Below are 23,759 nucleotides of genomic sequence, written 5' to 3'. Positions count from 1 at the left end.
CTCTGCTAGTACCTTCATGCATGTGGAGAGTGGTCTCAGCATGGTGGTGGCTGGTTCTGGAGGTCTTCGGCTGCCGGAGCCCTGGTCGGGGTGGGGAGGGAAACTCAACCCGCCCCCCTCCAAGAGGCCCCAGCGAGGACAGCCAGGCGCGGGGGCAGGAGACTCTGCGCTGTTCTCTTCCAGGAGCTGGGTTTTATAGTCTCTGAGTCTTGGTTGTTGATGGGATTACACGGCTCCAGGGTGTAATCATCATGTCTTCTATTTTCAGTAAAACCCATTAGATATAAAGTTTTCCCTGTGCTCTCCATAAGCTATGTCCTCATCTCTGTTTCCCCTCTCCCTGTTTCAGAGGAAGATATTTCCTCTCTCTCATGTTGGGGGTAGGGAATGAGAGTGGGGAGGAAGGAGCTTTCTGTTTAGGGAACACCCAGGACTGGAAAGCGAGGAGCGCTCAGAGAATGTGGAAATTCTGCACCACTTCCTACCTTGCCATTTCCATCTCTTTTGTCTGTCTTTCCTTGAGATGTCACCTTTTGTAATAAAACAGTACTCCAAGATGAGTAGTACTATGTTTTCAAGAACAAAGAAATATTGATTCACCACAATTTCTGTGACAACAAAGTCATTGTAGGCAAGATCACCACAGTCATAACAGGTCCCCAAGGCAGAGCATAGTGCCCTGGAGACTAATGACATTCGACAAAGATTTATTGAACTAGGTGCTTTTTCTTGAGTATCAAAAAAAAAAAAAAAAAAACAACCCTACTCCAAAGTCAACTTCGTTTTATGGAGATCTTGTTTTATTAGCTGTAATGGGAATGTGTTCTTATTGATGGTTGGAAGCAGCTTAATCTTCTTGTGTCCATCCAGGGTTACTGTTTTTGTCTGATAGCTGTTTGTTTGCAGCAGAAGTTAGCAATTTGCATGGACAATGGTGTCGAAGTCACTGTCTCAATGAAACCCAACTGCCTCTTGGAGAAAAGATGACAGATTCAGTCCAGCCACTTGCAAAACATTAAAAATGATTTCTTGTCAAAGACATGAAAAACCACTCTTCCTTTCTATGACATGAGGGGAAAATGAGAAACTATCTTACACCAGATGGCGGTTCCTTGTTAGTAAAATAGGCTTGGGCTGATTCAGCTCCATTCCTTTAAGCTCCTTTTGCAAAACCCACACCAAAAAAAAAAAAAAAAGTACTTTAGGGGCCGCTTTTCAGAGTTGAAATCATATGGATGCCAAAAAAACAAAAAAAGCCACAATGGATTAAGTGCTGGGAATCCTGAGGGCCCAGAAATGAGATTCAGAGACTTTTGATTTTAAGCCATCACTTAGAACCTGACCAGCACTCAAGAATGATCCCAGTTGTTGCCAGGTTTTATTACTTGATTAAATTTGGTTAAAACAAAACCAACTTGGAAAGACAGTTATCTATTCTTATTTACTGAATCTCTCATTTTAAAAATTAAATAAAATAAAGAAGGATTAAAAAAAGAGGTGGAGAAGAAAAGCTTGAACATATCGAAACACATTTGGGATGGTAGAGTGATATTTAAATTTTAGATCACCCTAAATTGAGTGATTTAATCTTTTAAATTCAGTATCTTCTCCACTGTTTACTTGTAAGGTAGCTGCTTTCATAGATTTAGAAGTTGTATGGAGAGAATGAGAGAGAGAGAGAGAGAGAGAGAGAGAGAGAGAGAGTGTTTTCTAAATCCTGGCTTGTTACGTATATGGGGTCATGTAACTGAATGTGGGGGTCATGAAAAATTTGGCAACAGCAAACGATTTCTCAGAGCTCAATGACCAAAAGTTAATTCAAATCAACCATGTAATGAATTCAAGGTGTTTCTGGCAGGGCTCGCCCATGTTGCATTTCTCAAGTGAAAGTTTCAGAAACCCTGTTCTGAAGAACCTTTTAAAAATGATTGTCTAGGGGGCTGGAGTGATAGCACAGCAGGTAGGGTGTTTGCCTTGCACGCGGCCAACCCAGGTTCAATTCCCAGCATTCCAGATTGTCCCCCCCTCCTCCCCGAGCACCGCCAGGAGTAATTACTGAGTGCATGAGCCAGGAGTAACCCCTGTGCATTGCTGGGTGTGACCCAAAAAGAATAAATATATATATTGTCCGGTTTTGTTGGTTCTTGGTTGGTTGATTGGTTGGTTGGTTGGTTGGTTGGTTGGTTGGTTATTTGGCTTGGGGGCCACACCCAGTGGTGCTCAGGGCTTACTCCTAGCAGTGCTTGGGGGACTATATAGGTTTCCAGGGATTGAGCCCAGGTCGGCCACGAGCAAGGACTCCATGCTGTACTGTCACTCTGGCCTTGTCTGGCTTTGTTTTTAATTTTTATTGGGCCCCCAGTCCCTTGCCTTCCTTTTTTCCTTGTTGTTTGAAGTACTTACCGAGAGTACTGTGGTGCTCACAGCTCACACATCCTACCTTGGTGCTTACTCATTTTTCCATTATGGTACTTGTTAGGAGTTGCGCCCTTTCCTCCCACACTCCTGGCTGAACGGTGGCCAGAAATCAAAACTACTTTGCAGCTTTACTTTGGGAATATAAACAACAGACCTGCCAGGCTAGAATCGCAGCACTGCCAGGACTGCACCTGGCGTGTGCAGCAGCATAGGACACTGGGCTCTCGGCAGTGCGGAGCTCTAAAGCACCAAACCGGCCACACATCACATAACCCGAACTGTTGCACATGCGGCCATGGACGCATACAATCTGTGGCTCACACTGATGTCGGTGGGCCCCACGGGTGACTTATGTGAAGTGGGGAGGAGAAAGACAGCCACTTTCTCCTCACCCGCCTCTGCCACCCGGAACCCTGGGTAGGCTAGGACCGGTAAAGTCTGCAGTGAGCACCTGCTCGGCACGGGCCTGAGCCCCGCCAGCCCCACGAGGTGGCCGTCAAGCCACACCTGAAGTCCGCTTGATCTTCTCGGCATGGGAGTTAATCCCCGCCACCCGATTGCTCGGGGAGCCACGGACTCAAGCTGGGGCGAGAATTTGCTCTTTGCAGGAAAGGAGAGACCAGTCCCAAGCCTTACCCGAGGTTTCTGGGGTTCTTGTCTCGCTCGCAGAAAAGAATTTCAGGAGTAGACGAGCAGTGAAGTAACAGGTTTTATTTGGAGGCTTTTGGAGAGGGAGAGAAAGGGATAAGCAGAGAGAGAGAGAGAGAGAGAGAGAGAGAGAGAGAGTAACACGTCCAGAGGGAACGCGGGCTTCTCCGAGGGTGGAGAGAGCGCCAAGTGGGCTCTCGAGCTGGTTCTTATAGATCCTTCTGACTCAGAATGTTCTGGAATCTCCTTGGGGCTGAGTCGCTGGAGTCAACCGGATTGAAAGGGGGTTCGAGAATCATCTGACTTGGAATGTCCTGGAATCTCCTTGGGGCTGGGTCACTGGAGTCAACCGGATTGAAAAGGGGTTCGAGAATCATCTGACTTGGAATGTCCTGGAATCACCTTGGGGCTGGGTCGCTGGAGTCAACCGGATTGAAAGGGGGGTTCTCAGAAAGGAGGAATTTCATGGGGAGGAGGCCCATATCTTCAGGGTCTGGGGATGGTCTTATCAAGTCCTTATTCTCTGTCTCCACAGGGTGGGTCGGTCCTAGAATTCTTCTTCTATGAGACTTTGTTTCATTGCAGAGAGCCTTTCCCTATCTACCTGCCTACATCAACACTAACTCAAGTTGCAGCACCGGTGTCAGTGCGTTGAAGATGAAATATACGTCACAGGATATAACAGGAAACCCTCTGTGTGGGCACAAGACACTTGTTAGGGAAGTTTCAAAGAGGATTTCCACACTAATAACATACTGGGTTTTTTGTGGGAAGCAACTGTGGTCCAGGCTTACTCCCAGCTCCGTGCTCAGGGATCACTCCTAGCAATACTCAGAGGACCAAGTGTGGAACTGGAAATAGAACTGGGTTTGTCCGTGTGCAAGGCAAATGCCTTAGTACAGCATGGACTCTCTCGTCAGCCCTCATTTTATAGTTGGGTTATTTTTAAGACTTTGTCACCTAAAATTTGCTACATTATGAATTAGCCTCCTTCACTTGTTCCTTCTTAAGTTGCCTTGATTTAGGGGAACGCAGTCATTCAAGGTAACATCTACTGTCTATGTGCCAAAAAAGAAAAAAAAAAAAGACCACTTCTTCTAATGTTCTGTTTTATGTTTTAGGTGTCTGAACATGCACAGTTAAGTTGGATCCTGACCTGCATGGTCAGACTCCCTCGGCTGCAGCATTTACACCAGTGGAAGGTAAACACCAAAGATGTGATTGATAACTGTAAAAAACTACACACGCTGAAGGTTGTGTGTTCGCGGGCTCTCTGGACGGCTGATGGCCAAGGGCAGACGAAGGAAGAGACGAGGGCCAGGCCGGTTGATCTTAGTGGCAGTTTATTACAAGGAAGTTTATCCCATAGAAGAACCTTATGTTATGAAGGGCCTAGGTTCTCTCAAGCACAGGTTCCCCTTGCTAGTCTCTCGGTAGTCCATCTTTCAGCCCTGCTCTCTCCTTCCCCAGCTCCCCTCTTGTCTGGGCTGACACTCCACCCAGTCAGGTCGCCAAATCAACATAAGAAAGCCCTTCCTGACTGCCCAAGGGCAAAATGCCTCTTAAGGTGTTTTTCTCTTTTCCTCAGTCCAATAAACTATCAACTATTCCTGAGGTTATGCAGGAAGGACAGAACAGTGTTATCTTACATCTCCCCCTTTTGCTTTTTACAAAAAACACAAAATTTGAAACAGGAAAAATTACTAGCAAATTTTTGTATGTACACAGTAAGAGATGACATTGAGACTTGTAGAGCAGCTCTCCTGGGAACATCTTGCCATAGACTCAGAGTACAGTGCTCAGGCCAGATTAATCATTCCTAGCCCTAGCGGGGTCCAAATCTAGTTATTACTTTCTGGATCATGACAGCATTTGTCCATGACCAAGCTCTTAACTTATAGTTAAGCATTGTGGCACTTTGGCCAGGCCCATCTCGATGCCAGGGTAGCACATAGCTTACAGCTTGCCCTGGGTCCATCCAGTCCCTCGTCGGGACCCTGCCTTTAGGGGTGCTAGGAAGTGAGGGCAACTGAGGCTTAAGTTGAGAAAGCAGATGCCCAGGAATGAAATATCAGAGAGTCACATTACAAAAGCATGTCTTCTTGTGTCCATACAAAAAGAACATTGCTCTGAATAAACTATGCAAGGACTTAAGGAGAAGAGAACAATATTTACAAGTCAGCAAAGCACAAAGAAAGAAGTTACCAATAAACACAAGAGGAATGGGAGCACTGTGATGAGAGCAACCCAATAAACCTGAACCCTACAGATAACCAGAACAGTTCAGAGTTCCATTACAGCTGTTTTTACCCCAGTCTATTAGCACAGCGGGTAGGGCATTTGCCTTGCACACTGCCGACACAGGTTCGATTCATCTGCCTCTCTTGGAGAGCCCGGCAAGCTACCGAGAGTATCCCGCCCGCACGGCAGAGCCTGGCAAGCTCCCCGTGGCATATTTGATATGCCAAAAACAGTAACAACAAGTCTCACAATAGAGACATTACTGGTGCCCGCTCAAGCAAATCGTTGAACAACGGGAGGACAGTGCAGTGCTACAAGAGCTATTTATTGTTATATTAGGCTCTGAAAATCCTAAATTTACTGAGTCTCTCTGGTCTGCCGTTCAGAGTGGTTGGTACTGCCTCTTTAATCTTTCTGCCTCAGGCTATTAAATGAAAATAAAAGGGCTTTTCAAGATACCTTCAAACTAAAATAGTTGTTAAGTTTATTTTTTAAGTTTTTAATCACAATATCAAATGTGTGAGTTATTTGATCTCATCTATGCATGATTTGGTCTGAGTACCTTTGCATGGACTTGATAATCTCTTGGTGGCTACCACATTTGATGAGCAAATCACCTTAATTTCTGGGTCAGTGGTGCTCCTGTTGCCTGGTCCCCACAGCAGTGACCGGCAGGAAGGCGAGATTGTTTCACTGTGGAGAGAAGAGATGTGTCATTCACTTAGTGTTTAAACAAGTGGAGTCCAGGCAACAATTCAAACCCACAAAGGAAAAAAAAAAATGTAAGGCTACTGTATTCTAAGAAGTTTAACTGAGAAAGAGAAATTGGATAATTCAGAGTTCCTTATTTGCTTTTATTTTCGCTATTGGATAACCTAAGGGTAGGTAGCCCTGGACCACGTCAACACTAGTTTCAGTTTCAGGCTTTTTTCCAGCGTATTTTCAGTGCCATTGGTTTCCTCAAAAGCTAGTGGAAAGCCTTTGCTTATGGAGCTGGAGGAAAGGGCCTCAGAGTGTCAGTTCTGAGACACAAACTGAGCTGCCCAGGACTGCAGAATGGTTACCTTCAGGAACTGGGAACAAAATTCTGCTATGTACTTTACCACATTTGCCTTTCAGCAAGCCATTTCTGTTTCATCATGCTATTCTAAGTTATGAATGCTGACATTCTTTTTTTTTTTTATAAACACTGCATGCTAATTTAATAGAAAATGTTCCAATTTTAAATTGTGTCTCAGAACCTGATCAAACATTACAAGTTATTGCAGTCATAGTCTGGAAAGCCTCCCCCCCTGCACCCACCACCCACCTCCCCCTGCAGTTCATAGCTTCTCTGTGGCTGAAGGTCCGGCTATCAGCAAGATGAACAGATGTAGCCCCTTCTTAAGACCTGCCATCTTGGCGGCAACAATTGATTAAGTAATCAGTGGAAGTATGAAGTAGTCAGAGCTTCCAGAACCAGGGGCAGGACTCAGAGCACCTGAACTGGTTTCAAATGGGCTTTGAGAGGTGGAAATACGGAGTGGTAAGGTAGCTGAGGTGAGTGTTATTTGGAAAGATAATGAAATAACACTGAGGTAAGGTGTCTTTTACCTTTACCTTTACCTTTAAGGTGTCTGAAGCAGATAACAGATTCTGAATAAGTATCCATGTTTTTCTATGTCTCCCTTTTTCCTTCGTAATTTCAAGATGCAGCGTTCTTGTATTAAAAAGACTTTAATACGCGAAGAATTTTAAAATTGGGCTCCTTTTCACTTTGTCCGTTTTTATCTTTTTTTTAGCTGATCACCATCATCTTTACCCAGTGATCACTGTAAACTGGACTTTGTTATGGGTAGTGTAATAAGTCATATTAAAGAAATTTTAAATTCTGGGCCAGAGAGAGAGTACAGGAGGAAGGGCATTTGCCTTGCATCGAGTCAGGAGTAATCCCTGAGTATAGTGGGGAGTCGCCCAAACTTTTAAAAAACAATAGGATTTTAATAAATATGAAACACCGAGTCCAGGTGGTTAAAGGAAGAGACTCAGACTCAGCTTCCTAGAGTATGTTTCCATGGGGGTGAGGTGAGCTCAATTGTGAGCACATGAGCATAGAACCTGAATCATGTCAGTTTATAACTTCAGTTTTCTAGTTTGTCCCGAGATAATAGTACTCCAGGGAAGTGATGCCTGTTAACTTACCAAAGAAGATTTATCTGCATACCAGAATATCCATTTATTATCTTGCAAGAAATTATGTAACCAACTCAACGTGAGCAAAGTTACTAATGATCTGTGTGTCACATTCCCTTCCAACAATCAGTTTTCCTCAGAGATCTGTCAGCAGCAAGGAAATTAGTCATTCTGGGCTTATATTTATTGATGGGCACTTATATTTTGTAGCCTGCATCCAGCTGTTCATCAGTTTTCAGTTAAATATTACCTAATATTAGGCCTGAAACAACCTAAGTGGTTCTGTCAGTGTCTCGATAAGGAAATATTTGTGGTTTTTTTTTTTTTTCGCTTGATTTTTGCTTGTTTGTGGTTCTGGAAATGAACCTAGTTTCTCATGAATGCAAGACTCACACTTTATCAGGGAGGTACATCACCAGCGCTTAAGGAAATATTTCATCTGTATAACCTGTCATGCTCATTGAGTCATTTTGTTTTCTCTTAGGTGCTTCAGTACCTAAAGACCAAGACAAATTTTGAACTGATTCCACTTTAAAATTCAGCTTTTAAATGGCATTATTTTTATCTTTTTCACTTCTTTAAACATGATGTTAAGGGAAATCAGTTTGTCAGTAGCACCGTAGAAGATACTTTCTGTGAGGTTTCCACAGATAAACAGTAAGAGCATTTGATACTGACTCATGTTCACTTATAAAAATTTCATCTCACTCTACTTTCTATACTTACCTGCAAAATCTGGAATCTATCTGATATGGAACCTACAAAACTCTTTTGTGCCTAATTTAATAATATGAATAAGATAGAGTGCTTGTGCAAGATCCTTTAAAGGGGCAGTAATGAAATGTATTTTTTTCCCTGAGCCTGGAGCATGAAGACAAACCAGCCAGAAGATGGCTAGAATTGCTAACAGAAACTGAGACATGCTGTTATTACAGGTGGCTTCAGACCAACCTTTGCTTGCTTTTAAAGATTTCTTAATTTAGCAGTATAATTAGGTTCACGCCGGATTTCTTTGCTCTCTGCTCTGCTCTCCCACAGGCAAAGACTGCCACGCAGAAACAGGAGGGAACCATGGGCCTGCTCACCTATCCAGTTCTCCAGGCAGCTGACATTTTGTTGTACAAGTAAGAAGCAGAGTTTACAACCCCCCCCTCCCGGTCTTACACATACTCATGCTCTCATGCTGACCAGAGGGAGTCTTAATCTTCCCCCCACACCCCCAAATTAAAGGTGATTGTTTTGCACATGACTGACCTCACTCTGATCCTTGGCTCCTGGCATCGCATACAGTCCCCCAGACACCACCAGGAATGATCCCTGAGCTCAGAGAGAGCCAAGAATAATCCCTGAGAGCTACAGCTTGTGACCCCAAAACCCCCACCCCACCTGCCCCCCTGGAAAAAAAATGAAGATTTGGTTCAAGGGAAAGGAGGTTTCTGAAAGGATCAAGCATGAATCGGTTTACATCCACTCTGCAATAGTGTTACTAAATCATAGAAGCATGTCTCAATGTGAAACTACTAAGATTAAGATATAAAACTTGGAACCGGAGTGATAGTACCGCGGCACTTAGGGCATTTGCTTTGTACGCAGCTGACCCGGGTTCAATCCCTGGCATCCTATATGGTCCTCCAAGTACCACAAAGAGTAATTCCTGAGTGGAGATCAGAGGAGTATCCCCTGAGCATTGCTGGGTGTGACCCAAAAAGAAGAAAAAAAAAAAACCTTAGGTAGCTTTTTTTATGTGTTAGAATCAGTTAGTGTTTTACCTACAGTGACCCAATTAACTCTCAGAACAACATTTGTGTTATTATCACCCTCATTTTACAGATGCACAGAGTGGCCAATGTCTGTCAATGATCACAAAGCTAGCAAGTAGGCAAGTCATGAACCCTGCCTGGATTCGAGTCTAGAAAGTTTGGGTCTAGATTTCAGTGCTTTTGACCACAAGCAAGTTTGGACTTCTCCAGTGATGATTGAACTTTATTTATTTTATTTGGTTTTGGGGCCTCACCCGGTGGTGCTCAAGGCTTACTCCTGACTCTGTGCTCAGGGATCACTCCTGGTGGGCTCTGGGGACCAGTAACGGGTACCAGGGATCAAACCTGGGTTGGCCGCATGCAAGACAAATGCCCTGCCTGTTGTACTGTGACTCCAACCCCAGTAATAATTAAACTTAATGAGCTCTAACTGTTCATTTCTTCCCTATCAAGGCTCAAAGGAGTGCTATTCAATAGATCTTACCAAGACTGTGGAAATATTCTATACCAGCACTTTCTAAGATCATCAGCCACTAGCCATATGTGGCTATGAGCACTTGAAGTGTTGACAGAGAAACCAAAATGGAAATTTAAATAGATATCTGTGTCTAGCGGCTAGAGTGTTGGTCCTGGGGATTGAAGTTCAGCTTTTCAACATAATCTAGTGTTTCTGACTTTTCCTGGACCCATCTAGCTAATTCCAGCTGTTACTTACCATCTCAAAAATATAAAGCCACAGGCAGTCTACAGACAATTCCTGAAGTCTGTGCTGATGGCCTGGACTTTTGACTCCATCTCTATTCCAGTTCTTCTCTGCTACCCCCAAGTCACTGCCCTGCCTTCCTCCTCCTCCCCCAATTTGGCATCCTAGTTCTGCATGAACTCGTAGTCAAATCTTGGTACTTCAAAAAGCACCTAATGAAGAACACCTTTGCCCCCTCTGCCTTTTAATGCCTAGACCCCATAAAAGTGGTTCTTTCTGGTCCAGAGAGAGAATACACAGGTAGTGTGTTTGCCTTGCATGCATCTGACCCAAGTTGGATGCCTGGCATCACATATGGTTTCCCTGAGCACAGAGACAGGAATAAACCCTGAGCATGGTTGGACATGACCCCAAAACAAACAAACGGAAAAAAGTAATTCTTCCCTTGTAAAACTAGATTTGCATATAAGTCTGATGATGATATAGAGGTGATAACATGTGGACCTTTTGTCATGATTCCAGAGTCCCCAGAGTCCATGTGAAATTATGATGGAGACAAAATTTGAAAATAGCTGCTTAGATTTACAAATAATATTCACTAGCAAATGCAGCCTCCCTTCTTTCTGTTTAATACATATATAATGTGTGTGCATATATATATATATGTGTGTGTATATATATATATCCAAAGAGATAATACAGCAGGCATTATAATATATATATATTTGCTCGAGCGGGCCCAGTAACGTCTCCATTGGAGACTTTGTTGTTACTGTGTCTGGCATATCGAATACTCTCGGTAGCTTGCCGGGCTCTCCGAGAGGGGCGGAGGAATCGAACTCGGGTCGGCCATGTTGGCCGCTTGTAAGGCGAACGCCCTACCCGCTGTGCTATCGCTCCAGCCCATATATATATATCTTTCTATATAATTACATATTACATATATTTATATATAATGGATAATGTGCCTATGAATGACTTGACCTATCTGGGGAAGTCCAGACCACTTTTCTCCAGGATATAGCAAATAAAAATCTAGCAAATTCCTAATACCTAGTGATTTCTAGCAACATAACATTTATTTAGAAAGGTTTTTTAATGGACATTGATTTTTATTCATATAAAAGGGAAATATGGGGCCCAAGAGATAGTAGAGAGGATGGTGTGCATGCCTTGTACCCAGCCGACCTGGGTTTGATCCCCAGCATCCCATCAGGTCCCCCAACCACTGCCAGGAGTAATTCCTAAGAGCAGAACCAGGAGAGACCCCTGAGCATTGCTGGGTATGGGTCCCAAACCCGAAAATGAATAAGTAGAGGAGCGATAATAATTACCATGGACAGAATCCTTTAAAGCCTAAAATGAAGCATGGGCCAGGAGTTGTCACTTGGTTTTGATAGACAGACACAATTTGTTTGTTTGTTTCAGGCCTAATTCTTGATTTTTACTTATTTTTGTCATGGCTGGTATAACTCAGAACCTCACACATGAAAGTCACGTGCTCTCCTGCCGAGCCACAGGGATATGGAAAAGCACATGAGTTTCAGATTATCATAGTTGATGAGCGCTGATGCACGAGTACCCTGAGCTCAGGACAGATGATGAAAAATGACTGAACATGAACAAAAATACTTGTCTGGCTTTAAAAGTTTATACCGGTATGCACACCCAATTCAAAATTTTCCTAAGCAGCTCTTCTAATGTTGTGCCTTAGAGTGTGGCTTGGGAAGCATCCGAGCGGATCGTGGTCTCCTGAGTCCGTCGATGCTCCTCTTCCTTGCGGAACCTCTAGTTCTATTCAAGACCACGGTGACATCAGATGGATCCACTAACTGGGACAGTACGAGATCAGATACACCAAAGTGATGGTGACTCTGTTTTTATCTGCTGCCAGGAACGCAGTTGGCAGAATGATAAAATCCTACAATTTCTTTCGCCCATGAAGTGGATCAGGAGATAATTAAACAAATTACACATAAATTGATACTACCAAATATGTATTCACAAGATCATTGGGAGGAGTATGCTTCCCAGGCAGTCCTCAAGGGGCCTGGGGTCACTCCTGGTGATACTTAGCCACTGAGTCCGTGTTAAGGCCCAAGGGCACCAGTCTGGTACCTGGTGGTTCTTGGACCATTCAGTGTAGGGATCCAACCTGGGCTCCACATGCCAAGCATGTGCCCCAGCCCTTTCAGCTGTCATCCTGGTACCTAAACAGCACATTTAAGAGAACAAGAATATGATAGATGTGGTGTTGGAATTATGTCCGTGAGAAACCATTATTAATAGTATTGTAAACTGAAAAAATGAATTAAAAATTTTTAATTAATAAAATTAAACCAAATTTCATAGAATTCAATTGATGTAGAAATTCAGTGAAGAAAAATTAAGACTAAGGTATTAGAAAATACTATTTTTCTTGGCTAATCTTAATTCTGCTTCCAAATATGCTTTTTATAATAACAAATTATAAAACAAAAACAAAACAGAAAAACAAAGAGTGCCAACAAGTGCAACAAAATCAGCTTTAGTTCACTGCAGCATTAATTTTGCTAATATGCTTTTTTCTTATGTCTCGTTATGCATCATCCAAAGTTTTAAAACTCTTCATTGTTAGGGCCAGAGAGATAGCTCAATGGACTGAGCACATGCTTTGCATTCAGGAGGCTGGATATGATCCCCAGCACCATGTGGTACCCCCAGCACCACTAGGAGTAACTCCTGAGCACAGAGCCAGGTGTAACATCTGAGCACTGTGAGTGTGACACAAAAACAAAAATTAAATTCCTAGTGGCTTGATGTTAAGTAGAAAAGGACTCAAACTCAGGTCTATTTCTTTGTTTTTTCTCTCTTTTTTAAGCCTATATTTGTTTTCCCAACAGTAAAGCCAGCCACTGGAGACACTGTGTGTGTGTGTGTGTGTGTGTGTGTGTGTGTGTGTGTGTGTGTGTTTCTTCTTGGCTTTGTTCCTTTATTTCTGGATTTTGAAAATGGTCATAGCCAAAATGTCTGTGAACATTTTTGTTCTAAATATAAGTAAATTAGGTAAGTAGATTGAAGAATGGATAAAACACTTTTTTTTCCTAAAAAACATCTTTGGCCTCTTTATAAAATTTTCATGTAAGTCAAGTGCAGACTTAGAGTTTGTTTCTGTCAGAGAAGATTAGAGTGATACATCATGAGCTGGAGAACAAGTAGGAGGAAGGTAGTAGAAATGGTACTATATAAACTACACTTCCAGATAGAAGTATCATAGGCATATGAAACATTTTTGGCACATCGTGGTATTAAAAAACAGGACTAGCAAGCTGAAACCATCTTAGTTTGAGTAATTTCAAGTATATACTAAGTAAATATTTTATCTTCTGCAAAGATATGAAGGAAGGTAGGTAGGTAGATAAGCAGACAGACATAGAGTCTCCCAAACTGCGCCCCATAGTATTTCTAGATGAAACATTAAGATGAAATGTTAAGATGAATATTAAGGATGCTCTCACTTCCTATGTATAATAGACTGGTCTGACCCAATCTTGGCTTCACCAAATTCACACAAACGTACACACACACACACACAACACAGACACACACACTCTTTTTATTTATTTTATTTGGGGTGGGGGGCTGGCCCACCCAGCTGTGCTCAGGGAAAGGATTACGCCTGGCTTTGGGCTCAGAAAATCTCTCCTGGTGGTGCTCAGGGGACCATATAAGATACTGGTGATCTAACCCAGGTCAACTATGTGCAAGGCAAGTGCCCCTACACATCCTTTGTAATTAATACACAGCAAATGCTTTCATATCTGTTAAATCATTGATCCAAAGAAATGCACTATGCCTGGACTTGAGGAAAAGAAGGAAAATATTAATATGTCTTGAGCATTGAAACATTCTCATAAGGGCCTGGTATGATAGGGAGTAGTATTATCCCTACTTCATAGATAAAGAAATGTAGTATTAGTAAAGTATCTAATATGAATAATTAAAAGGTAAAGGTAAAGGCCCTCCCGTTGATCGTCGATTTGCTCGAGCGGGCCCAGTAACGTCTCCATTGGAGACTTTGTTGTTACTGTGTCTGGCATATCGAATACTCTCGGTAGCTTGCCGGGCTCTCCGAGAGGGGCGGAGGAATCGAACTCGGGTCGGCCATGTTGGCCGCTTGTAAGGCGAACGCCCTACCGCTATGCTATCGCTCCAGCCCATGAATAATTAATATTAGAAAAGTAATTCTACTCAAGTTGAATTTGATTTTTTTTAATTTGATTTAATTTTTTTTTTCTTTTTGGATCACACCTAGCAATGCTCAGGGGTTACTCCTGGCTTTGAACTCAGTAATTACTCCTGGTGGTGCTCAGGGGACCATATGGGATGCTGGGAATCGAACCCAGGTCAGTTGCCTGCAAGGCAAACGCCCTACCCGCTGTGCTATCACTTCAGCCCTGATTTTTTTTTTAATTTGAAAAAACTTATATGAGATAAAGAGAAGAAGGTAGAGAAAGACAAAAGCTGAAAAGACAGGAAAATGGGGAAACTGGGGCCTCAAGGAACTTTGACTAAGAGGAGCCAGTGCCTGACTGAACAGAGTATCATCAGATAAGTGGTGTACAATTTCAGCGTTGGGAATGGCCTGAGAAGCTCTGAGTCACCATATGTCTGAGGATCAAGACTGTTGCCATTGAGCTCGTTAGTTCCTAAAACTGCTTTGGAGACTTCCAGTCCTCAAATCCTTTCTCTGTGAGACCAGTTGGTCCCTCATTTTTTAGGAGAATGTGAACTCTGCTCATTTCAGCAGCTTGCTGATAGCCTGAAACTCAATACACAATAATTTTTTCTCTCTATCTCCTTCCCTTTACAACTGTCAGGTAAGTGGCTTCTCTATTTTGGGACCCTACCAAACAGCAGTCTGAGTAATGCAGTTTCAAGGGTGTTATCACTTAATCACTTAATCCCCGTTATTCATTGATTTACTCGAGCGGGTGCCAGTAACGTCTCCATTCATCCCGGTTGCGTGCTAGCGTAGCCCAATGGTATCTGTTCGTTCTAGGAACATGCAGAGCCTCAAGCCGATCATTCAGGGTCTTGACGAAGAAGTCTGACCATCTTGTAGGTGGGCGTCCACGTGATCTTTTGATGTCCCGTGGAATCCAATCAGTAATGGCTCTAGTCCAGTGGTTGTCTGTAAACCTCATTACGTGTCCAGCCCATCTGATTTTTGATGTCTTGGCAAATGAGACAGCGTCCCTGATTCTTGAGCGTTGACGGAGATCAGAACTCCGGATTCTATCTCTCATTTGAGTGAATCGTGATATTCCAAGCATAGCTCTTTCGATTCCTCTTCGAGAGACCCGAATAGCATTCTCATCCTGTTTTCGTAGGGTCCAGGTCTCTAAGGTCCAGGTCAAGGGTGTTAGCCCCTGAAAATTAAGGAATGTCACAGAAGGGAGAAAATGGTGCTGAGATGCATAGAGCACAAATGGAAAGGAACAGGAGCATCTAGAAGGTATTGTCAAAGGCTATTTCACTGCTCGTTTGAACCATGATGGTTACAGTAAAAATGAAGAGAAGTAGGTAGGCAAATTTAAGAGATAAAATGGACCGGACTTGATAATGGACTGGGTGTGTATAAGGTTTGTGAGATGAGCCCCATGGTACTGGTTTCACATCTGCATTGTTGGCATCATAGTTCGTGGAATTGAGGTAAGGAGCACTGAAAGTGGACTGCTGAGAGGAACCCAGAGCTTCTTTTGACTTCCTTTCTCCTCTGGGAGAACTTAACTACAGAAGTTTTAACCTTTATCACATTTCTCATAGAATCCAGCACTAGGTCTTTCATACCATAGGCTTTCAGTAACTCATCGCTAAATAGAGAGCCATCCACACATCTGATAGACAGTATGTTTATCCTCTACATAGTAGGAAAAAAAAAAAACAGCACCAAACTCCTGCTCCAGTCAGACTGGTTAAAGACAGCAGCTCTAGAACTATAAACAGAGCCAAAGAAGTCAGGAGGGGGGAAAAAAAAAAAACAAATCTTTGTGAGTAGATATATGTAGGCAATGATTATTCATCTGGACACTAATTCTGCCAGAAGGGTGGGGTGGATCCCAAGTAAACATCGATGCAACAAGGAACCAGAGGAACTAAAACAAAAGAAAAATGGTTTTAGTCACCAAAGAGAAGATCAGACGCATTATTATGTGACAGAAGTTATAACACTCAAAATTATGAAAGACTTTTGTTTTATGTTGCGTCTAAGGAAGCACAGTCAGAGTAAGTAAAAAAAAAAAAGAGGAGAAAAAAGAGATGACATTAATATGGATATCATTATGTGGGGTATAAATTTTAAAAGAACAGCACTAAATTATTTGAAGTGAAAGGCAGACTATGAAGAGAGAGGTTGAAAATGTGAAGAGAATAAGCCCTATAAGTGAACAGAATCAAAGACAGGCTGAATTAATGTAAAGTGTAAACTCAGTGGGTGAAAAGTGAGGCCAAGATAAATTATCAGAGGTGAAGGAGCAGCAAGACAGAGAGGAAAGACCGACACAAACGAACTAAAATCAGATGAAAAAGCCAAATGGAGCCGTAGGACCAGGTGAAAAAAGAATTTTTTTAGTTTGTAATTTTTTTTTCTTAAGCAAAACTTCACAGAATTATAAGAAAGGAGGCAAGGTTCTGGCGTAAGGCAAAGACACATGCAGAGTCATTATAAAAACTAAATGTGTTTTCTGTTTAGTTTGGTTGCTTGGTGAATCTGGAACCACTTTGACATGTGGAAATACTCATTTTGATGTGCTTAAAGTGTATTGATTATGGTAATTGTTTTTTCTGTGTTAGTTGCAGTCCATTGTGATTTCCTATGGGCTACTGTAATTGCTTTTTAACCTGCCCTGTTGGCTAATTTGATTTTGGGGAGTCAAGGTGACCTCTTTATGGCGGGCCCGTTGTAATGACAGGGCAAAAAAATGCCAAAGTCCAGTCAAAGAAGAGAAGTTTATGAAGGTGGGACGTATGCGTGTGCCCCTCAGAGAGAAATGCATGTGGCCTTCAGGGCTCTGAGGGAAACATGAAAAGAACAGTTGTATTTCTACCTCTCATCAGGCAGTGACTTGCTGCTTGGTTTGCGCGTAGAGACCAGTGATCACAGACCCAAACAGTCATCTGGGCAATTTCCTAAATTCATTTGCACACTTAGAAGATGAGAAACGACTTCCAAAATAACGGTCATAGTTCCCACATTTTGCCTTTCCGTTCATTTTTCTGTTCCTGTTCTTCAATTCCGAGTTCGCAGAATGCTTATAGCGTGACATTTATACTTGGGTCAGACACACAAACATCAGCTCACCTGTTTCCTGCCTGTCTCCAGATTGCTGCTGCCCTGGCCTGTGTCTGTCTCTGAGATGATAAACTGATATTTCTGTTTATTGTGTGAACCAACTATTAACAAAAAGGAACTGAGTCTCGTTTTAAAAGTTGCCTGTACCTTGCCCAAGAGCTCTGATAGTACCATTTGCTTGTTTGTTTGACTATTTGTCCCATGTTGTGTTCGATATTAATGAATAATAATATCTAGTGTTTATTGAGCTCTTACTAAACCACCTTTGCCTCGTTATCTTTGGATTGGGATCCACACTTCATGGTGCGTAAGACTATCTCCATGCTGTGCTTAGGAAATGCCCCCTGTGATGCTTGGGGGACCGTATTGGTACAGGATATTCCAGCTGGGTCAGTGGGTTGTAAGGCAAGCTCACTAACCTGTGTACTCGCCCCCTTTGCTTGGCAGTCTATTTTAATCCTTGTAACAACTGTGTAAGTTTAGCACCATGATGATGGACTCCATTTTACAGAGGGAAGAGAGACTTAAAGAAAATGAGAACTTGGCCATGATTTGTCTAGAAGTCGGAGGGACTGTCTTTTAAACCCAGATCATCTTGAGTTCTGAGCCTGTGCTGTTATCCTCCCATTCTGATCTCAAACTGATTTTATTATGACTTTCCTCTTGGTATAAAACTTTATGGATTATAGTGTCTTCCTTTTAAGATCATGCATTTATTCAGTGAATATCGAGTTCCTCATATATACCCTGCAAGGACCAGGTGTTGGACGTGTATTGAAAAGCAGGACATAAATCTTTAACAAGCATATGTCATTCAGGAAAATACAACCAAATAAACAAAGGGATGAAATAGAATAATTAGCTTGGGATTAATGCTATCAAGAGAACCCTTTCCTTCTATTTTTAAAGCTTTTTCGTTGTTGTTTCTTTTGGTATACTGTCTACTGGGCACTATACTGTGGATATTGCATTGATTATTTCACAAAGAGCAACGTATGTGTTCGGATTATTATTAATTTTTTATTTAAAAAATTGATTTACATAGGTTCAGTAACTTGCCCAGGCACACTGAGTTTGTCTATGTGGAAGAGCACTCTGACCCCAAACTGCCTGTTTCTAATGTCCCACTCTAAACACGCTGGCCTCCCCTTTTGTGAATAACGTAAAATGTATTTTCCAGAACTTTTTTTTTTTGGCCTTTTGGGTCACACCTGGCAACGCACAGGGGTTCTGCACTCAGGAATTACTCCTGGCAGTGCTCGAGGGACCATATGGGATGCTGGAAATCGAACCCGGGTGGGTCCTTGAAAAGCAAACGCCTTACCCGCTGTACTGTCATTTCAGCCCCTTTCTAGAACTTTTTAACTCTTTTTCCGCCTCTTAACATTTTCTCAAAACACTATTGTTTTCTGTTTTCAATGCGCTAAATTCCTTAGATTGGATTCTATTTTTCCCCCAATCTCTTCCATGCTTGAGAATTTATTTCTGTTCAGGCCACCTCAGCTATAAAACTGGATTGAGTGCAAAAATGGCTACTTGAAAAGTATTGAGCAAAGTGTGCAGCATGTGGAGGTGTCAACAGCTTTGAGCTGCTTTATTATCTTCTTCTTAATTATTTTTGTATTTCATACATACGATTATCGAATATCGAATACTCTCGGTAGCTTGCCGGGCTCTCCGAGAGGGGTGGAGGAATCGAACTCGGGTCGGCCATGTTGGCTGCGTGCAAGGCAGACGCCCTACCGGCTGTGCTATCGCTCCAGCCACAGTAACACCAAAGTCTCCAATGGAGACGTTACTGGGCCCACTCGAGCAAATCGATGATCAACGGGAGGGCCTTTACTTACATACATACAGGACAGGTGGGCTAGGTTTTAATGACCTTTTCCCTCAAAGCTGTATTCCACTGTTGCATTGTCAACCTGGTTTTTCTTACATAAGGTTTTTGTTTGGTTGGTTTTCTGACTTCAGCAAAAATGGTTTTGTTTGTTTGTTTGTTTTTTAATTGTTTGGTTGTGTGCCTTTTTGGGGGGTGGGGGGTGCACACTGTGCAATGTTCAGGGGTTATTCCTGGCTCTGCACTCAGAAATCACTCCTTGCAATGCTCAGGAGACCATATGAAATGCCAGGGATCAAACCCGGTCAGCAGCATGCAAGGCAAGGGCTTTACCCATTGCACTATCCCACCAGCCTGGTTTTGTTTATCTTTTAAACATTGTAATTAAGGTTTTTTTTTTTACAGTTTTTTTTTTTTTTACAGTTTTTTTGTACAGTTGTAGACTTACAGATTTTTGGGAGGGGGGAGGGGCGGTTTGTTTTTTGTTTTTTTGTTTTGTTTTTGTTTTTTTGTTGTTGTTGTTTTTGGGTCACACCCGGCCGGCCTATGCACAGGGGTTACTCCTGGCTCATGCACTCAGGAATTACTCCTGGCAGTGCTCGGGGGGACCATATGGGATGCTGGGATTCGAACCCGGGTCGGCCGCATGCAAGGCAAACACCCTACCCGCTGTGCTATTGCTCCAGCCCCGACTTACAGATCTTTGTGCTTGGGTTTCAGTTATACAATGATGGAGTACCCATCCCTCCACCAATGCCCATTCCCCACCTCCAATGCTCCCGGAATCCCTCCCACCCCCCCCCCCACCCCCATGTAATTAAGGTTTTTTTCTTGGTCATGTTTAGGTGTGAGTTTCTTGTCTGAAACTTGCCCAGTGCTTCAGTATACATACTCTGTTTTGTTTTCTTGCTTGTTTTTAATTCTGCAAAGTCCTTCAGTTCCAGATTATCCTCTGTGATCTTCTTATGGGAGATATGGGAGAGCCATAATCAGAGGATGGGCCTCCACCCAGTTCAGGCTCCTCATCCAGGTCACTGATAAAACCTGTCCTTATGATTCTCTTCACTGCTCTTTGTGCATGCTGTTATGTGGTTTATTACAACCATGTCTTTTTTTTTTTATGTAGGAGTACTGCTATTTATTCAGCCACTGATTAATCACTTAATCACTTAACTTCCCGTTAGTCGTCGATTTGCTCGAGCGGGCGCCAGTAACGTCTCCATTTGTCCCTGTCTCGTGCTAGTGTAGCCCAATGGCATCTGTTCGTTCCGGGAACATGAAGGGCCTCAAACCGATCGTTCATGATCTTGACGAAGAAGTCTGACCATCTGGTAGGTGGGCGGCCACGCGGTCTCTTGACATCCCGTGGAATCCAATCAGTAACAGCTCTAGTCCAACGGTCGTCTTTAAATCTCATTACGTGACCAGCCCATCTGATTTTCGACACCTTGGCAAATGAGACAGCATCCCTGATTCTTGATCGTCGACGGATGTCAGAACTCCGGATTCTTTCTCTCATTTGAGTGAAACGTGATATTCCAAGCATAGCTCTTTCTACTCTTCTTTGGGAGACCTGAATAGCGTTCTCATCCTGTTTGCGTAGGGCCCAGGTCTCTGAGGCATATGTTAATGCAGGAAGAACAGTGGAATCAAAGAGATGTGCCCGGAGCCGGAGGTTCTTCGTCCTCTTAGCTATTTCTTCGACGTTCTTGAAGGCGTTCCAAGCCGCTCTCTTCCTCCTGCGCAGCTCGGGTGCCAGGTCATTTGTCATGTTGACCTCTCGACCTAGGTACACATAGCTGTTGCATTCAGAGATGGTCGTTCCATTGAGAGCGAATGGGGCGTCAGGAACAAGGCTGTTTCTCATAAAACATTTCTCATAAAACATCTCATTCACCTGACCCAGCCACTGATTAGGCTGATTGAATTGGGCATGAACTCCATCAACAAGCATGTCTTTTTTAATCCTTCTGAGGCTATGAAGCAATTTTCTTTTCTTTTTTTTTTTTGGGGGGGGGGGGTGTCACACCCAGGCAATGCTCAGAGGTTACTCCTGCTCTCCACTCAGGAATTACTCCTTGCAGTGCTTGGGGGACCATATGGGATGCCGGGGATTGAACCCGGGTCAGCCGTGTACAAGGCCAGTGTCCTTCCCACTGTTCTACTGCTCTGGCACCCAATTTTCTTTTTAAAACAAAACTGTTTATTGTAAAATGTTCTTTTTGAAAACGCCTTGTGTGGAGCTGGAGAAATGGAACCGTGAACAGGGTGTTTACCTTGTAAGCAGTCAACCCAGGTCCAATCAGGCGCTGTGTATTGTCCCATGAGCATTATTTGAAGTGGTCCCTGGGCACAGAGCCAGCAGTAATCCTGGAGCTCTGCTTGGTATGGCCCCAAAAGAAAAAAAAAGAAATGTTTTTTCTAAGGTTATGTTTTTACAAATGTCAGGGTGGAAAGGATAGGCTAATCTATGATTCTATTGTCCTATTATCTTTTTTCTCTTTTATGAAAATTTACCTATAACTGAATAAATATTTTATGAGGTTTTGATTATCCACTTTGCTCAAGATGCGTAAAAAAAGAACCTGGATTTTTTTTTCCTCCGTTCACAACTGTTCCTTACTTCTAGCCAAGCTTCTGAGAAGTTGTAATCAGAGTCAGGTAATAAATGAGTTTCTAATTGTATAGGGAGGATATTTTGAGCAATTTTCTGAACATAGTATTCCGTTTTAGAGTTCCTCACATAGCTACCATTTCTGAAGGCTTACCAAATTTCAATTATGTACTTGTGAGTTACCTCACTTAATCTCTAGAATAGTAGTTTGGGGTAAATATTCCAATTTACAGTCAGAAAGTCGCCTATGACATAAATTCTGTGATTTACTGCGTCACACAAATAAGATGGACAGACTCAGAATTTGAACTTGACCTGATCCCAACATTTGTGTACTTAAGATGGTATTGGTGCCGAAACACTAGAGCAGTTAGGGCATTTGCCTTGCATGTGGCTGACCCAGGTTCAATCCCCAGCATCCCATATGGTCCCCTGAGCACCATCAGGAGTAATTCCTGAGTACAGAGTCAGGAGTAGTCTGTACAATGCTACTGAGCATTGCCAGGTGTGACCCAAAAAGAAAAAAAAAAACTGTTATGTTGTATCTGACAAACACTTACGCATGCATGCACATAATCACACAGCAGCTGTATGAATATGGGAGAGACCATGTGAAAACATAAGTAATGTTTGAGTTTTTTTTCATACATAAGATGTATGACTTCCATACAAAAAAAAGGGTCAAAGAGTCATTTGAACAATGTAGCTTCTAATATGTAAAATACTAGTCATATTTTCTCTTGAAAGTGTACAAAATTATTTTGTCACACAAGTATTAGTTTCCTTAACAGTCATACTTTGCTTTTGACCAGAAAATATTGAACATCTTTCACCGGATTTGTCTCCAAAGAACTTTGGGTTCTTATAGAAGAGAATTATTTTTTCTTTCAACCAAAATTTTCTTCTATATGAATTATCAAAAGAATCTGCCACAAAATAACATAACTTTCTTATAGTTCTGTAAGAAAACACTCTTGTGCATTTACCAAAAGTTATTCGGGGGCCAAAGCAATAGTACAGCAGGTAGGACTTTTGCCTTGTATGCAGTCAATCTGAGTTTGATCCCCAGGATCCCCTGTGGTTCCCTGAGCACCGGCCAGGCATAATTCCTGAGCGCAGAGCTGGGGGTAACCCCTACACATTGCCAGGTGTGGACCAAAGACAAAAGAAGTTGCTTTATTGAAGGCCTTACAGAAACATGGGAAATACCCTGTTATGTTAACATAAAAGAAAGCATGCGTAATTCAACACTGAAAACTTGCTGTGTGAATTTAAGTAATTTAAATTCCTCATTTGTGGGGGCTGGAGCAATAGCACAGCAGGTAGGGCATTTGCCTTGCACGCAGCTGACCCGGGTTCGGTTCCCAGCATCCCATATGGTCCCCTGAGCACTGCCAGGAGTAATTCTTGAGTGCATTGAGCCAGGAGTGACTGTGGATCGCTGGGTGTGACCCAAAAAGCAAAAATAAATAAATAAAGTCCTCATTTATTCAGTTTTTTAAATAAAACATTACAGACAGAATTCAGGTATTCTTTGTTCCTGTCCCAAGGCCCACTCTATTGAGCTAAAACTATAAGGATATCCATGTCCACCCTTCTCCAGAGGAAGCTACAACCGTGAGTTTGTGGAGGAGCTTTCAGTTTGGTGTTATGCTAATAAATGCATCTGTAAAGAATCTGTGTTTTCATATGTAGTATAAAGATTTTTGGGCCAGAAGGAGAGTTCAAGTGGTAAAGCACAGGCCTACTATGTGCATAGCCATGATTCCATCCTTGGTACTTCTTGGCACCTACAAGGGGTGTCCCTGGTACCCCTGACCACTGTAGGGTCCAGGCAACACTTCGTTACGAAGAGCTCAGCTGTCAGGTCCACACAGCAGAGCCAAGGATCTTTGGGGATGTCCTAAATTATAATGTGAGCCTAGAAAGATAGGCAGGCAGGCAGGGTGCTTGCCTTGCATGTGGCTGACCCCGATCTATTCCTGGCACTGCATAAGATCTTCTATGCCCTGGCAGGAGTGGTCCTTGAGCAC

General features: G+C 42.7%; 1 protein-coding gene across 1 annotated transcript in view; it reads left to right on the top strand.

The window, feature by feature from the left end:
* The window catches only part of WARS2 (tryptophanyl tRNA synthetase 2, mitochondrial), a 111,404-nt gene that overhangs the window by 82,301 nt on the left and 5,344 nt on the right, over nucleotides 1–23,759 (top strand). The window contains exons 3-4 of the mRNA XM_056123784.1: nucleotides 4,188–4,268; nucleotides 8,518–8,603. Coding sequence (XP_055979759.1) covers nucleotides 4,188–4,268; nucleotides 8,518–8,603 — 167 coding nt within the window. The remainder of the gene's footprint in view (nucleotides 1–4,187; nucleotides 4,269–8,517; nucleotides 8,604–23,759) is intronic.

This window comes from Sorex fumeus, unplaced genomic scaffold (genome assembly GCF_029834395.1).
Source record: "Sorex fumeus unplaced genomic scaffold, SorFum_2.1 ptg000001l, whole genome shotgun sequence".
Lineage (NCBI taxonomy): Eukaryota > Metazoa > Chordata > Mammalia > Eulipotyphla > Soricidae > Sorex > Sorex fumeus.
Note: the sequence above shows the minus strand (reverse complement) of the source record. Positions and strands in the feature narration are given on the sequence as shown.